At 28.1% G+C, this 18,200-nt stretch overlaps 2 protein-coding genes and 1 long non-coding RNA gene across 3 annotated transcripts in view; 1 reads left to right on the forward strand and 2 right to left on the reverse strand.

Annotated features, from left to right (window-relative positions):
• Window positions 1–5,843, forward strand: part of LOC104715013 (pentatricopeptide repeat-containing protein At3g26782, mitochondrial-like) — a 12,200-nt gene extending 6,357 nt beyond the window's left edge. Inside the window, exon 3 of the mRNA XM_010432471.2 lies at window positions 5,761–5,843. Coding sequence (XP_010430773.1) covers window positions 5,761–5,843 — 83 coding nt within the window. The remainder of the gene's footprint in view (window positions 1–5,760) is intronic.
• Window positions 7,248–11,831, reverse strand: LOC104710489 (B3 domain-containing transcription factor FUS3-like). The gene is made up of 6 exons (XM_019229244.1): window positions 9,134–11,831; window positions 8,862–8,951; window positions 8,677–8,777; window positions 8,163–8,209; window positions 7,973–8,049; window positions 7,248–7,871 (listed from the first exon to the last, which is right to left on the reverse strand). The coding sequence occupies exons 1-6, from the start codon at window positions 9,383–9,385 to the stop codon at window positions 7,503–7,505; spliced, it is 936 nt and encodes a 311-aa protein (XP_019084789.1). The 5' UTR covers window positions 9,386–11,831; the 3' UTR covers window positions 7,248–7,502.
• On the reverse strand, window positions 13,362–14,153 carry LOC104710490. The gene is made up of 2 exons (XR_755016.2): window positions 13,877–14,153; window positions 13,362–13,747 (listed from the first exon to the last, which is right to left on the reverse strand). It is a non-coding gene; the product is annotated as an uncharacterized LOC104710490 (long non-coding RNA).

Genomic DNA, 18,200 nt, shown 5'->3' on the forward strand with positions numbered 1-18,200 from the left:
AGAGTTTGCAGCGATTGTCATAACGTGATCAAGTTGATTTCGAAGATTGTTGATAGAGAGTTTGTGGTTAGAGATGCGAAACGGTTTCACCATTTCAAAGATGGGTTTTGTTCTTGTGGAGATTATTGGTGATTTGATTAGATATTATAATTCCGTTGGATTTTCGAATTAGGTGAGTAACTCTCATTGAATTTACATCTCTTAGCTGTCAGAAACACCTGCAACGATTTTGCAATTCTTTTAGGTTTCCGTTAACCAATAAGCTCTTAAGAAGTGGTACTCAAGTACAAAAGAATGATATGGACTACAGTCCAGTTGATACGACAAAATAACAACGTAGGTGTCAACATCTTGCTATATTATAAAAAAAACCAAGGTGATGTGTTGTGCCAAGCTCGTGTAGTTCGTCTTGTCTGCGAAAGCACTCTGAGTGCTAAGTGTTCATAGCATAATAAGAAGAAGAAACCAACACTCTGTTTACCAAAAAAAAAAATAAAGAAACCAACACTCATAAAACATACTAGAGAGGTAATAAGATTTTAATAATAACTGTTTTTTAACTTCATGATATGTTACTTTCTGATTTAATATGTAATAATTGACATATTTAAATATAGTGTTTTATCAATTTTCATATAACATGATTATTTAGATAATCTAAATGAAAATTAAGCTAAAAATAAAAATTAAACAATTTCGTTTTTATATTCCCGAAAATATACATGGCTATTAACGATTATTGTTTTCCTGCAAATATGGCAATCCAAGTGTAATCAAATTATGAAAAAGAAATGATAAGGATTATAAATAATTTAACATGTTAATCATTCCGATTATATAAAATAATACCTGATATTAGTTAGAAGCAAATTTATTGATCGATTCATCTGGTCCTTGAAACCTATGTAAAATAGTTATCATCTATTACATTAACAGGAAAATAAAATAATAATAAGATCCATATGCAATATATTTCTTTAAAAAGATGGAAGATAAATATAAGAATATATTATAAATAGGAGAATTTATAGGGGAATTTATAATAATAGATATGTGTAAATATATAACATATATATCTTTTCTATATATTAATTTACTGATTTAAACAATACTTACTTACATCCTAATCTATCGATTACATAAAATAAAAATAAAAGACTAACCAAAATATATGTATTTCCATCTTTATCATTTCAAATTTGTAAATTTTATATAAATCGTAAATTAGATCCTTTGCCAGTATGATTTTTACAAATAAAGGTATACAACAATTATTTGAGTTGTCTTATATGTATATTTTCTATTAAATATGTGTAACTGACCAAACTATATTAATTATGATCTTTAGATTTAATTGGATGTCTGGTGCTTGTTGAAAGCTCCGGATACCTTTCGGCTAACAACGTGCACACTGAACTTTTTTTCGAAATTGAAAACGAAGAGTAAGTTTTCCTATTATAAAAATTTCTTACATATTTATCGTCTTAAATTTACCAAATTTCAAAACTTTGAAGATATACACGATTATTCCGTCATTCATTAATGTATAATTTATTAATCTATTATAGAATAAATTAGAACTTTATCAGAAACCTTTATAAATAAATATTTTCATAAATCCAAGCTTTATTAAAAATAAAGATTATATTATACAAAAGTCATAAATTAAATAATTCTATTTTTAATAAATTAAAAAAGCTTTAATGTAACAATTAAAAAAAATAGATTAAATTAAGGAAACAAATATTATAGGAATATTATAGGGTGAAAAAAAATTGTCTTCTCTTTGATCTTGGGCTTCCACATCATGTCAAACGGATGAGTTTAAAATTTTAGCATAAGCGATTTCTTTGGCTTGAGGAGCTTGTGTATTGAATATAATCCAATCTGAGAATTTTTTTTAAAGAAAAGTAATAATTAAAACATGGAATTATTATCAATTCTCATATAACATGATTATTTAAATAATCTAAAAGAAATTTAAGCGAAAGATAAAAATTAAACAATTTTGTTTCTATATTCCCGAAAATATACATGGCTATTAACGATCATTGTTTTCCATCAAATATGGCAATCCAAGTGTAATCAAATTATGAAAAAGAAATTATAAGGATTAGAAATAATTTAACACGTTAATCATTCCGATTATATAAAATAATACCTAATATTAATTAGAAACAAATTTATTGATCGATTCATCTGGTCTTGAAACCTATGTAAAATAGTTATCATCTATTACATTTACAGGAAAATAAAAGAATAATAAGATCCATATGCAATATATTTCTTTAAAAAGATGGAAGATAAATATAAGAATATATTATAAATAGTGGAATTTATGATAATAGATATGTGTAAATATATAACATATATATCTTTTCAATATATTAATTTACTGATTTAAACAATACTTACTTACATCCTAATCTATTGATTATATAAAATCTAAATAAAAGACTAACCAAAATATATGTACTTCCATCTTTATCATTTCAAATTTGTAAATTTTATATGAATCGTAAATTTTATCCTTTGCCAGTATGATTTTTACAAAGAAAGGTATACAACAATTATTTGAGTTGTCTTATATGTATATTTTCTATTAAATATGTGTAACTGACCAAACTATATTAATTATGATCTTTAGATTTAATTGGACGTCTGGTGCTTGTTGAAAGCTCTGGATACCTTTCGGCTAACAACGTGCACACTGAACTTTTTTTCGAAATTGAAAACGAAGAGTAAGTTTTCCTATTATAAAACTTTCTTTCATATTTATCGTCTTAAATTGACCAAATTTCAAAACTTTGAAGATATACACGATTATTCCATCATTCATTAATGAATAATTTATTAATCTATTATAGAATAGATTAGAACTTTATCAGAAAACTTTATAAATAAATATTTTCATAAATCCAAGCTTTATTAAAAATAAAGATTCTATTATACAAAAGTCAGAAATTAAATAATTCTATTGTTAATAAATTAAATAGCTTTAATGTTACCATTAAAAAAATTAGATTAAATTAAAGAAACAAATATTATAGGAATAATGTAGTGTGAAAAAATTGTCTTCTCTTTGATCTTGGCTTCCACATCATGTCAAACAGATGGGTATGAAATTTTAGCATAAGCGATTTCTTTGGCTTGAGGAGCTTGTGTATTGAATATAATCCAATCTGAGAATTTAGTTGTTGTAATCGTTGAAGGAATCATAACATCATCCACATGACCATCCTCATTGTAGTATTCTTTAGGTTTAACCTGTTCAATTTTTTTTTAAAGAAAGTAATAATTAAAACATGGAATTATTATCAACTCTCATATAACATGATTATTTAAATAATCTAAATGAAATTTAAGCTAAAGATAAAAATTAAACAATTTTGTTTCTATATTCCTGAAAAGATACATGCCTATTAACGATCATAGTTTTCCTGCAAATATGGCAATCCAAGTGTAACCAAATTATAAAAAAGAAATTATAAGGATTAGAAATAATTTAACACGTTAATCATTCCGATTATATAAAATAATACCTGATATTAATTAGAATCAAATTTATTGATCGATTCATCTGGTCCTTGAAACCTATGTAAAATAGTTATTATCTATTACATTAACAGGAAAATAAAAGAATAATAAGATCCATATGCAATATATTTCTTTAAAAAGATGAAAGATAAATATAAGAATATATTATAAATATTCGTTTGAAGAATTGTTTTTTTGAATGTTATTATAATTTTGAGAAAATAATAAAAGAATTAAATTTAAAAGAGCATAATTATTATACATTTTTTGAAAGGTTAACCAACAACAACTAAAGCTTTATGATTTTATGGATCTTGCTTTCCAAGAAACCACTATACGAACAGAAAAATAAAAAGAATCAGTCAATTAATCATAAAAACAGCAAATCGGAATACAAATAAAATTTTTTGAGAACATGATTAAATAATTAAACGTAAAACCTCAACCAAAAAAGCACAATATTATACTTTTTTGTAAGGTGAACCAACAACAACCAAAGCTTTATGATTTATTGATCTTGCTTTCCAAAGAAACCCTTATACGAACAGGAAAATAAAAAGAATCAGTCGATTAATCATAAAAGTAGAAAATCGGAATACAAATAAATTTTTTTTAGAACATGATTAAAGAATTAATCGTAAAACCTCAACCAAAAAAGCACAATATTATACTTTTTTGTAAGGTGAACGGACAACAACCAAAGCGTTATGATTTTTGGATCTTGCTTTCCAAGAAACCACTATATGAACAGGAAAATAAATATGATCAGTCGATAATAATATAAAACAGCAAGATCAGAATACAAATATAAATTTGACAACATGATAAAAGAATTATTGAAATTGATAAAACTATAAATTTAATAGAAGGGAATTTTTTTGAGAAGATGATTAAAGAACTAAACGTAAAACCTCATCAAAAAAGCACAATATTATACCTTTTTGTAAGGTGAACCAACAACAACCAAAGGGTTATGATTATTGGATCTTGCTTTCCAAGAAACCACTATATGAACAGGAAAATAAATAGGATCAGTCGATGAATCATAAAAAACATCAAGATCGGAATACAAATATAAATTTGAGAACATGATGAAAGAATTATTGAAATTGATAAAACTGTAAATTCAAGAGAAGATATTTTTTTCTTTTTTTCTTTTTGTTGAGTTATGGTGAAAGCAAACCATAGCATTGTATTTATAGTTGTAAAAGACCTATTTTTTTAGGGTTTCCAGTAAGGAGGTGTATTGTCGTCGGGTTTTTTTTTTCTGTAGAAGCCCATTAATTTTTAGATTAACGTCGATCTATCTATAAACAATCTAAGCCCACTAATTATCTCAAATCTGTAGAATTTGTAGTATAAAACAGAACTATAGTTGTAAAAAGAGTATTTTCCGGGAAATTTAGGGATTAAATTAGCAAATTCTAGTTTTGCAAATAACTTTTTATGCAATTAGATTATTTCTAAATCGATTTTTGATTTATTTTTAATGCGAAAAATAGGTAATTTTATGTCCAGGGGCAAAAATTTTCAACGTCAAGGGCAATTTCATTAATGGTATAATGGTAAAATTTTGCTGAGATTGAATGTGGGACATTTTCACTTCTCGTTTAATATAATTGATGAGGTATTATTAAATATCTCTTTTTCACTATCCTAAAAAGCAATTTTAAAATTCTTATCTTTTTTTTGTTTAATATTTGAACACATTGATTAAGCTTCTTCTTAGGATTCTTTCTATATTAATTCATTAATTAATATAATATAAGTAAAAATTTAAAAATTATCATAATAGTTCAAATAAATAGCTAAGTTATTTGTTTACTTGTTTGTCAACTAAATTACTATATAAAAACATATTTGGGATACTAAATTATAACTCATAACGTTTTATTTTTGGGTAGAACGCTATTATACGTGTAATGTGGTAAGTCATATATTTTAGTATTTGCAATTATATAGTTATAAATAATATGAATTTCATGATATATATATATATATATATATTTTAAATGGTAAATCTTTTTTTTTTTTTGAAACACTTTTAAATGGTAAATCTATCACTCAAAATTGTTATGTTATCCACTTAAGGACAACTGGTCCGTGAAACTCTCTCTCTTCTCTCTTGACTTGTTATGGTTTTTATTGCCGAAATAGGTTTAATGGTGAAACGATAGTAAAATTTCTTCATTTTTTGGTAGTGAGTTTTCCTATTCGATGTAGTTTTGGGGTTTCAATATCTAACGAATTTGAAGTTGCTGAGGATGTCAGTGGTTTCTTGGAGGCTTGGAGAGTTGGGGATTTAACTGCCAGATCAAATCAGTATATTATTTTACATTTTTATTAAAACATTTAAAACAAAAATTATTCACATATACATGCGAATCTGGATCTAGTTTTATATTATAATTTTTTTTCTTTTTAAGTTTTAGTTAATGGAGACACTTTATAAAGTTTATGGCATTGATTTCTTTTCTTATTTTTAATTTATTAGAATTATTGAAGCGAAACCAAATTTGGAATCTCCTTTCCAAAACCTGTAGAATGCGACAAAGCCTATCACATAATGGGTCTGATTCGTAACGTACACAAAACTGCACAGAAAAGCTGTAAGATAGAGCTGTAAACTGTTACGAAATAGTGCAAAACTGTAAGTAAAATTTTTACATAAAAACTGTACAAAAAAGCTGAGAAGTATAAATTTTGGTAACGCTTTTGTGATTGATAAAAATTAAAAGTTGTACAAGTTGTATAGCTTTTATTGTGTCACCAATCGGAACCAATGTTAAACAGAATCACAAAAAAGCATAATTTTCTTTTATAGAAAAATTAATGGAGAAATCATCAGCAACCGCTCGTGTTAAAGTTTGTCCACCATTTTTCTCCTCCGTCGTTCATCAAAACGAACTCCAAAGAGTCAGATCTCGACGTTCGCGGCTTCCCCATTGCTCACCCTCTGGCAAGTTATTATGGTCATGGATGTTTGTAGTTTTAAAATGGTTATTGGATTGTAGTTTTTGATTTTAGATTTAGAGATTTTTTATAAAAAAACAAAAAAAAAAGAAATTGGTTAGATTTCAGTTTCTTTATAAGCTTCAATGTTGTTTATTTATAGTTTTGGTTTTCTGTTGATGGATTATCAGGATCATGGATCAAAACTAGAGTCCAATTTTACGGACAAACTGTATTTATGTAAGACTTACAACATAATGGTAAATTTAGTATTTAAAATTAAAAATTTGTTTTGATTAGACTTTTAAATAAAATCTTTATGAAGTTGTTGAAAATCACAAGCTATTTTAATGATATGTGATTCAAGATTTATTTCTTTATGTTTTATGTAGTACTTGATACTCAAATATGAAAGTTAATTATAACACTGCAAAATAGTGATTAAAGTTTAAGTTTTAATGTATTATTTTGAACTGAAACCCGTTTGAAAGTACGTAACTGTTTGAGTCGAGATCTTGCCTATACTAGATTAAGGGTATAGCTCCACCTTATGATGGAGTTTCTTTTTTGCGTGAACTTGTAGCTCTCTTGGTCTGAGGGTATAGCTCCACCTCATGAGCTCATTTGGTTTCTTTAAAAAAAAAAATTATAATAGTTATATATATATATTTTTTTTGATAAGTATAATAGTTATATATTTATGATGGTTATAATATTGTAAAATTAACAAAAACCATAAAAAGAAAGCTATATATATCTTCATATATAATTTTTTTTCTGTCGGGCAAGGATTAATATATTAAAGCACCGACACAAAATTACATTTATTCATCAAATACACACCTTCATGACTCCCATATTATATAGCTATATATGATATTCATAAAAACTATAATAATGTAATATTTAAACACTTTTGAAGATATGAAAATGCATCTAATCCTTATACATATAAGGAGATAAAATATATGATCACCATTAAGAATTATCATGAGCCCCATCAATTGATCCCTCTAGTAGAAGTCATCAAGAGAGATATTCTCAACGGAGCCCAAACCCTCGAATGATCCGAAATCGGAGTAATAATTATTAGTAGTCGTCGTACTGCCACCCAAATAATCGAGTGGAGTATCGTTGGAGGTCAAAGCCGTCGTGTCGTAGACAAAAGACGCTGTGTTTGTGGTGATATCATCGATGACGGGGTAATAGTACGAAGATTTGTTGTTGTTGCTGTTGCTGCTTTGGTGATTAAAGTCTTGGATGAGAAGATCATTAACCACGGTGTTTTCGATCTTCGTTAAGTTTGTGTAAACGTCGTCCTCTTCAACCATGGTTACGTCTTCTTCTCCTTCTTCTTCAGAAGCCTTTCTTGCTTGTATAACCTAAATCAAAATAAGTAAATAATACCGGGCATAACATGTAACACGTTTTGCAGTTAAAGTTTTGATACTTTTTTCATATTTTTTAGTAGCGTGTTACGTACGTAATTGTTTGAGTCGAGATTTTGGTAAACCATGATGAAGTCACCTAGCTGCAGACCATGAGCGTTCACAAAGTCGCCTGCAAATTCAATCGAGAGCGATCCAATATTTTTAAACAATCATGGATTCGATTGTTTATATTTCGTGATTTAATTATTAAAAAAAAAATCCCGGGTTATAAAGTAAGTTTACCTGTGTTTTCAAGCACGTACATTCTGCTATTGTTGTTCGGCCAGTACCTAATGATCACAACATATATAATTTCCTTTAGAGATCTCATTAATATTAGGTTGCTCTTAAATGAAATGATGAACATATATACACCATCATAGAGACAAACTGTATGCTCCTAGCTATTAGTAAAGATAAATAGATTAAACAAACAAAAAGTTGTAAGATCTTAAGATCGACATGGATTAGTAAATACTTTCAAAATGATCGATCTACCAAGTATTCATATCCATATAGATCACCGTACCAAATCAAATACAGCATATGCTCCATTATAGAATAGTTGATTTAACTGTATAACCTATGCTCCATTATAGAATACTACCAAGTATTCACTTATCCATACTAACCAAATTTGAATTTTGTTGCCAACCAAAATTTGTAACTGAATAGTTGATTTAACTGTATAACCTATGCTTTATTATCACCTAACAAATTAGGAGTAACTATATTGATGATATATGAACTGAAGTACCTGTACTTGAAGGTCCAAACGTGACGACCGTCCAAATCTTTCATCCTTAGAGGAATCCCTTCCTTACATTCCAGCGCCGGCAAGTGAGCCTCCGCAGCTTTCTACATCGATCAACATTAGTTATCATTATGATCATCATCATCTTCATCAACACTATCATGATTATATATATAATCAAAGATCACCTTGGGGAGTATCATACGACGGAGGGAGCTGACGTCACTGTTCTTGAGTTCTTTTTGGAAGAGGAATCTTAGCTTTCCCGGGTCAATCTTCTGACATCATTACAAAACATACATTGAATCTTTTTAATAAAACCAATGAAATATAAATATTACAAAACACTAAAACCTTTTTCTTATTTGGAATTTTCACAGAGATCTTATAAAAATAAAACTAAGATTTTTGTTTTGTTTCGAATTAATAAATTTTAAAGAAAAAAGACTGAGGAGCTTACACGTGCGGGGAGAGGAGTTGGCACGTGGGAGGAAAGAGGCATAAGAGGAGGAAAAGAGAGAAGCTTAAAGGAAGAAGAAGATCGTCTCTGTCTTGGCATCCTTCTCTTCTTCGAGTTAACACCAAGAAGAGGCACAGACGCCGATAACCCTTGATGATGATCATGACCCGAACCGGATCCAAGCCTATGATGATGATCAACACTTGCCATTAAAGGAGAGGCCTTGGTTTCCACATTTTCATTAGCCATCATTTTTCACTCTCAATTGGTTAACACTGCCTAGTAAAAAGGAAGTGTGGAAGGAAACAGTTCTCTGTGTGAAGGGAAAAGGAACAAATGGTCGATCACTTTGGGTTTCAGTGATAGAGATAGAGAGAGAGAGAGAGAGAGAGAGAGAGAGGATAGAGAGAAGAGAGAAGAGAGAGAGAGTCTGTGTTTGTGTTGTGTTGTGTGTTGTGCAGATCGAAGCAGCCCTTAATATGGACGCTGGGCAATCAGAGATTTGGGTTTACCAATTTTTTTTTTGTTTTTTTTTGTTTTACTATTTGTGGTAAGGAAGTGACATTTGTATAACCTACATTCATGAATCTAGGGTTTTCGAATAGTAGATTTTTCACAATCTTAAGAAGATTATAGATGATAGTAACGTAACGAAATCTAAAGGTCACTAAATTAATAAAAACACTCAACCATAGTTTAACAAGATAGGTTAGGTTAAAGATTTGGAACCAAGAGCAAAGAGACGAGTGGAAGGTGCATGGTGAACATGTGTTGCAAAAGTTCTGTTTCTCCCTTTTTTCCAGAATTCAATGGCGTCTTCTTCTCTCTCTCTCTTCTACCACATTAAACTCTCGTTTTTGTTAAAGTCAATTTACTCTCTCATTACTTACTGGTCAACATGTGATTTGTGCATACGCATAGATTCTACCACTTTTTTTAGGGGAAAAAGAAAATTTAAAGGCTTTTTTCCTTCTAAAAGAGTGAGGCAATACATGTTTTGCAAGAAAAGGATTCATTGTACCTTCGATTACTTGGCTTAGGTTGAAATAGCTAATTTGTCTCATAGCTTCACTAGAATATCAAACTCCATACGAAATCGTTACTTGTGATTCTCAATTAGTAACGTACCCCCTAAAAAGAAAAGGAAAAAAAAACGTACGCCCTTAAACAGGATAACATGAAAGGTGGTAGAGGAGGATCACAACATATTAATTAAAGTTCAAAAAGACAAGAAGATCTAAAAACATATTATAATCACATCATATAAAGCATTATAACATAAATTCCAATTTTGTAAAACTTATACATCCAGTTATCAAGATATATAACAATGTACGTAGATTGATATATTAATCAAACATATTATATGATGTGATTCTAATACAGTATGTTTTTTTCTTTTGTCTTTTTGAACTTTAATTAATATGTTGTGATCCTGCTCTTCCACCTTTCATTTTTTCCTGTTTAAGGGCGTACATTGTATATGTATTATGAATTTTATCTTACAACTATAATGGGTAGATTTTTCACACAAATAAAACCCTATAATGGTAGTTCATGATTTTTGTATGAAAACTAGTCAAGCAATATTAACAACTAATGGTAAATTCATTTAACTATAATTTTTAAAGTGCAGAGAAAAGGAGAGAAAGATTCACTCATTAGATTTAGAGAATGGTTTCCACTTGTCCATGCATTTTTTCATTAAAACACAAAAGACGTATAGTTAGCAAATCAAAAATATAATTTATTTTAAAATAAACGATCATTTTATTCTTCTTTAAAATATTAATTCAATACAATTTAAAATACTGAAATTTCAACTCATAACGTCCTAACTATTGATTATATATGTGTATATATATATATATATATTTATTTACAACATATAAATTGAGATATTGAAAAGTTATATATGCACCAAGTTCAAAAACTACAGAACTGCTTTCTTAATTCGTACGTTAATCAATTATTCTATGAATAACGCGACATATAAATTGTACATGTTAGTAAACTAACAAAAATATAGATTGCTAACTTAATCATAGACTAATAATTAAGTCGGCCAACAAAAAATATTAGAGTGATTAATATTTTTTGATTCTATATACTTTTGGGATGGTGTTACATGAAGAAAGTTTGAGTGATTAATTAAATACAAGATTAGTTAAACTGGGCAAAAAAAAGGTTTTCTTCATTAAGTTAAAAGAGATTACGACATGCCATTTGTCAATGTTTATAAATGTTTCTATTTATGGACAAGTGGCATGTAATCTAATCTGTTCACACTTAATGAAATCATCTTCTTCTTTTTTTGTTCCTTACCCACTTTGATTTTTTTGTTTTTTTCTTGAAACTAAACACATATTAAATGTCTGTATTCTAGTTAATCGAAGCATATACTATAGTAGTACGTCGACCAATATACGTACGTTTCTAGAAGTGGTACGTGATTTTTGTGTGTTAGTTACAATGACTCACTGAGAAAGTGAGAAGAAGATGCATAGACAAGTGGCAACGATTCTCTAAATTTACTGACAAAATTCTTCTCTTTTATTTTCTTACGCACTTAAATTAACTCAAAGATCAATTCTAATCATGAATTTAATTTGGCCAATATTATTTTTTACTAAATTTTATTCATGAATTATGAAACAGCCAAAATGAACACATAATCATATCGTAATCAAATTCAAAAGAAATTTAAATTATTTGCTAATTAATAGTATATGAAATAGTGGTATATATACAAATATATTTGACTACTATATACATGTGTCTTTGAAAAGAGAAGTATTATATTTATTTTTATATCATATATGCACATACTCATTAATATTCATAAGGTGTTATAACGATGATGAGAAGATTTTTTAAAAATTATAGATTAAGACCATAAAATGTAACAAATTATAAGATTATAACTCATATGTGCATGGATCTTATAAAAGTAGTGATTTACCACAAACAAAAAATCAAAAAAAAAAAAAAACTCACTAGAATAGAACGAATCATTTTTTTTTTGTTTTCCGCAGAATAGAATGAATCATAAAATTAGTTAACTGTAAAGGAATCTATTTGATTACCTTAAAAAAATATTTATCTGTTATAAGTAGTAAAGTAGAAAAGATCTCTAGACAACATGAAATTAATTATATCTATTTTTTTAAATAGTATAATGGTATATATTCGTTCATATATACTATTTTAAATTATTCAATTTATATAAAATAAATATAAAATTGTTTTTTTTTGAATATGCGTTAAAAAAAAAATGTATTAATTGATTTTTATGGATCTGAAAATATAAAAATTTTAATCTTTTACTTTAAAATTTATCTTTTTAAAAGTTATGTAATATTACAAAAGAAATTTATTGGACACCAAAAATACCTGTATTTTATCAAAAATAAATAAATAGCTAGTGCATTTCTCGCCAAAACAAAACATAAATATATAGGAATTTGTGGTTAGTGCATAAATAAATAGAAAAATTGTGGGTGTTGTAGTACTAAATTATATATATATATATATAATTAGAGATAATTAATGAAATCTCTCACCAAATTACTTAATTTTTTCCACCAAAATCACGAACACACGTTATATAAAAATCTTGCTAAAATAATATAATGATAATTGTTGATATTTTCATTTTTTAAATTTATTCTAAAACTATGAATTTAGTATTTAATAACATTTTTAGTTCCAACAATTTTTCTAGTTTATTTTTCTTAAGCTTTATATTGGATGATTTTCTCTTGTATATCTTTTGCTTTAATATTTTCCTTCATCTTTAATCTTTAATGTTATTTATGTGTTATTTATATTATTTTTTTAAAACTAATTTCAACTATAATGTTATAATATTATATTTTTATAATTATATTGTACATAATCTTATATGATATATTAAATTATACAGAAAAGAGTTTCGAACACATACATATTTCTTATTTTTTGGAAAAAACTGCATTCATGCTTCTAAATGTATCACTTATGTGTTCTCATTCCATGCAACCTAAGATCATTTATAATTTTATTACAAAATATGATCGGTTCTTATATATCATGTTTGAAATTTAAACCAATAATTTAAAATACAAGTTCACTTCAGATTCAGTTGGCTCAACCTTAACAAATTCATATCAAGAAAATAACCTAAATGCCACAGAAGCATGCCAATTCAGCATCATACAGACAACGAAATAATGTGTTATTATGTCAGATTGGTTAATTTGTTTTTTTTTTTTAGGCATTTTCATCACCCTTATATTATCAATGTTCAATTATGAAGTAAAGACTTGCCTAATTAAAAGTAAAGAAAAAAAGATTACAACACATGCAAAATTCTAATATGAATTTCAAGAAATCGAGATCTCTTATTAAGGAATATTTCTTTATAAGTTCAAGATCCTTATGATTGTGAAAACTAAAATCTTTAATTTATGTTTAGACTATTGAGAGTAGTAAAAACTTATCTGTAGCATGTGATTCATAACAGATGATAGGAGTTTGAACTCGTGTCCTTCATGTTTGCCGGTATGTCGCTCTTGGCCTTATTTTGTAGGAGTTTCCATAATACACTTTCTTTGTCGGTGCCGGTATGCAGGCCTGGCTCATGGGGGCGACGGGAGGGGCAAATGCCAAAGGACCAACCCAAAATTCAGAAAAATTCCTTCAACAAAAGGGACCAAAAAAAAATTTAGTATGAAAAAAATCCAAAAAATTTAGTTCACCTACGTTCCAAAAAAATATTGAGACGGGACTGCCGGTATGCTTCAGATATCACTCGAAGGAACGCATTGATGGAAAAATCTCATATCTTCGTTAACTGCAAGGTGATCTTCAACCAAAAAAGGCAACAATATTATGATTTCTTATCGATTTGCTCTCTTTGATATAGTATATAACTTCCATAGGATTCTTTCATTTCTTTTGCATTATAGCGAGATTATTCACACTTCTCACGCATATGATGCCTTTTATTTGATGAGTGTAGTTGCTTTTTTGGACGCCTCACGCCTCTATCGATATCAAGCCACGAGGACAATTTACAAAAAACGTCCGTTAATAGTTTATCCTTCTGTAAGTTTTTGTCGTCTTTACCATAAATATCATATCATCTATATATACATTTTTAAAGACATATATAAAATAAATCCTGAAGTTCAAACTTATTTACAATTATAACACTGATATTAATTATTTGAAATTCATATTTTGGATCGACGATATAACTCTCTCCAACTAAGGCCCATTTTATTTACATTATAGTCTTTGCTTTTTACTTTTATTCCTTTCCATGTTAAAACTTTCCAAGTTTGGTATTTCTTAGTTTGGTGACATGGTTTGCCGCAAATAAGTGCTCTTTCTTTAAATGATTCAATTGTTTCAATAAAAAATTTCCATTTCTGATTCATAATAACTTTTTCGATTGCATCCTAACTATATAATGAACCATTTCCATAGTAAAATAGAAGCTTTACATCGTAGCTATATAATATGCTAAAAATACATAGAGAACTGACCTGTGTTTATTTCTTGGTTACTGCATGTTTCCACTTGATGATGATTTCACCATTGGGGAAAACTCTCTGACATAAAACACATAAGTATTGGTTAGATTAATATTAAAAACATCACTTACTTAAAATTCGATTAAATATAACCCATATTATTAGTAAAATAGAAACTTTACATGTTTTCAGATAACAAACCTGCTTGTATCAACACAATCGTACTCCATGCCATTTAAAACATTAATAAATGATCTGTCCAAATCGAATTTTACATAACAGATTAACCAGAAAGTATATGGAAAGGATGGTTCATTATGTAATTTTGCTAATACTCAATCAGCAGAATAAATCGTGATAAGACATCATATCTGAAAAATAAAATTAGCACATTTGACCAAATAACTAATTTGATCTCAACTCAAATTATAAAAATATTTGGATCCTATAAATACAAAAGTGTTAAAATGATATACAAATGTAATTAAAAAGTCAAATTATAAAAATATTTGGATCCTATAAATACAAAAGTGTTAAAATGATATACAGATGTAATTAAAAAGTCAAATTATAGTATACTCATATAACTATAAAAAAAAAAAATATAATTTCAAATATTATTATCCATACATTGTAAATAAATATACAAAATCATAAAGACAGTATATTTGTTGACTAAAGTAAATTATATGAACAAGAAGAATATTTTAACTATATAATAAAGCAATAAATATACACAATGAAAATTATACAATACATAATATATTTATGTAAAACTATAGTACATTTAAAAAATATAAAACATATTAGTTATATATATATAAAATATAATAAATAAATTATATTATGCATTCCTAAATAAAACACTACAAAAAAGTATGGTATTACATCATTTATTTTATATTTTTGCATCAATTTTAAATGATGCAAAAATATTTTGTATCACTTTAATGAATGATTTACATTTTGTTGATGCAAATAATTTGCATCGATTGAAATGAATATTTGTTTCAATTAGGGAAATTGATGTTCATTTGCATCATTTACAAAAAATGTTGTAAGTCTTACATCATTTTATTAAATTTACATCATTTTATTAAATTGATATAAAATATTTGTATCAGCTATCAAAACTAATTTAAAATATTTGTATCATTTTAGAAAACTGTTGTTAAAATTATATTATAATAAATAATATGAAAATATTTTTCTGTAATGTAATATTTAATTATTTATGTCTTTCAGTCATTTTTAAAAATATTCAACTGACAAAAATTATTTATCTTTGGTTGAAAAAAAAATATTTATACTATATTTATGATGGGACCCAAAGTTGGTTGTTATCCCCACAAAAAATGGATCAACGTAAAGTAAATATATATAGAAGCAATTAGGAGAACTTTGTTTTGCCCAGTCGATGTGGGATACAAGCTGTTTTGGATTTTTTTTTTTTTTTTGTCAGTTTGGATTTAAGTTTTAATCGATTAAAAAATATAACTTTTTTTTTCTTTGTTTTAAGTTTTTGAACTACAAATCTTATTTTTGAAAAACAAAAAGAAATAAATATTTAAAAGTTTTATATTTTAGAGTTTTTAAAAATAAAACAAAAAATTTGCTTAACACTATACATGCTAAAAATAAAAAATTTATAAATAGTGAAATCAAATTATATATAGATAGTTTAATCGACATAACTTAAAAAAAAAAAAAACATATGTTTATCCAATTACTTTTTTTTCCTTGAAATATATGTATTCCTAACATCATTTATAAAATGATGTAAAACTTGTATTATTTTCTAAGTGCTGTGAATATAAATTAATAAATACATCAATTATTAAGTGAAGTAAATTTATATATTTGTATCAATATTTTTAAAGTGATGTAAATGATTTAGATTGCATTGGTTATAATGAAAATGATGCTATACAAATCAATAATAGTATCGATTATTGTAATTGATGTTAATACCTAATTTTTAGATCAGTTATTAAAAGTAATTTAAAACAATATCATTTAGTTTTGTGATACAATACGTTTGTTTTTTTTGTAGTGAAACTATAGCCCCGCGGTGTACCGCGGGTGAATATCTAGTATATTATATAAAAAAATCGATTTCATAAACTTTTACTTCGGTTACCATTTTTGGTATTGGTATGAGAGACTATATTTCCTTCATCTATCATTTTCAAAGTTTATGTTACATTCCAACTTATAACTTTCGAATCTTGGCTATCCTCTTGGTAATTAGAATTAGTGTAAGATAGGAGTCTTTCATTGTTATTTTTTTTTTTGAATTTAATGTTAAATTATATTCAAAAGAAAAAATACATTGATACAACTAGTGCAGCTTTGGCTGAGAGTTTATAACTGAAAACTAAAAAATTGAAACAGAGCTTAGGTAAAAACTAAACATGAGAAAGTAGCCACACTTGAAACGCCTCATCGTACCGGCGATCTCCCAACCGACCAATCGCCAGAAGCTGATCCCAAACTTGCCTATCAACCCAGCCGACCAAATATGTAGCAGAATGCAGTGGATCACCATGTCGTCTTCCATTTCGTTCACGCCAAATAATATACACCACCACTTGAAAAACATACCTGAGGGGAAAACCCTCAACGCGGGGAAGTTGAGGTAGGGATAGATGAGAAATTAAAGTTGACCAATCCGTGGTATAGTGAGTCTTAAACAGTCCCTTAGCAAGAGCTGACCACACACCAGAAACAAAAGAACAAGAAAATAATAGATGATCTCGAGTTTCTAACGTGGAGTTACAGAAAACACAAGTCCCTGCAGTCCCTCCATTCCACATGACCATTCGAGCCTCTGTCGAAATTCGATCTTGAGCAGCCAACCACACACAAAAAGAGAATTTGGGTGTACTATGCGTAAACCAAACCCCCTTATGCCAACATACCGTATTGGCCGTAGTTCGAATATGATTCCAAGTATACTTAGTTGAGAATTTCGGCCTAAACACATCATTCTTTCCTCGCCATAGTGGTTGATCAGCTGATTCCAGGCTCATGTCCCTCCGCAAAGACAGAGCCTGCTCCACAGCATTTACTAGATCTCCCCGGTGCTGCCGGTTTTAACGTGGAATCCACGCTTCCGCCAAAGAACACTGCCTGCTTATCCCCAAATCAATAACACCTTGCTTCCCTACCACTTCCATGAGTCTACCCATGTCCGACCACCAATCATACCAAAACGATGTGTTCTCCCCATTCCCCACATCGACCTTACAGAAAGTGGTAGCCACCGCCCGGTATTTGAGAAGTTTCTTCCAAATCCATGAACCCACACTCGTGTTCTCCTTAACCATCGAAAAAGATGCCCCTTTTAACAGTTTTGTCTGAACCCATTTAACCCATAAAGAGTCCCCCTTAGACACCACACGCCAAACCAACTTCAAGCAACTCACAATGTTTGATTCCTGAACAGAACAGAGACCAAGGCCACCCTCTGCTTTATGCTTACAAACTGCTTCCCACGAAACTTTTGCTTTGGGAGGATTCATATCCGGACCGACCAGAGAAAACCC

This window comes from Camelina sativa, chromosome 9 (assembly GCF_000633955.1).
Source record: "Camelina sativa cultivar DH55 chromosome 9, Cs, whole genome shotgun sequence".
In the NCBI taxonomy this organism is placed as follows: domain Eukaryota; kingdom Viridiplantae; phylum Streptophyta; class Magnoliopsida; order Brassicales; family Brassicaceae; genus Camelina; species Camelina sativa.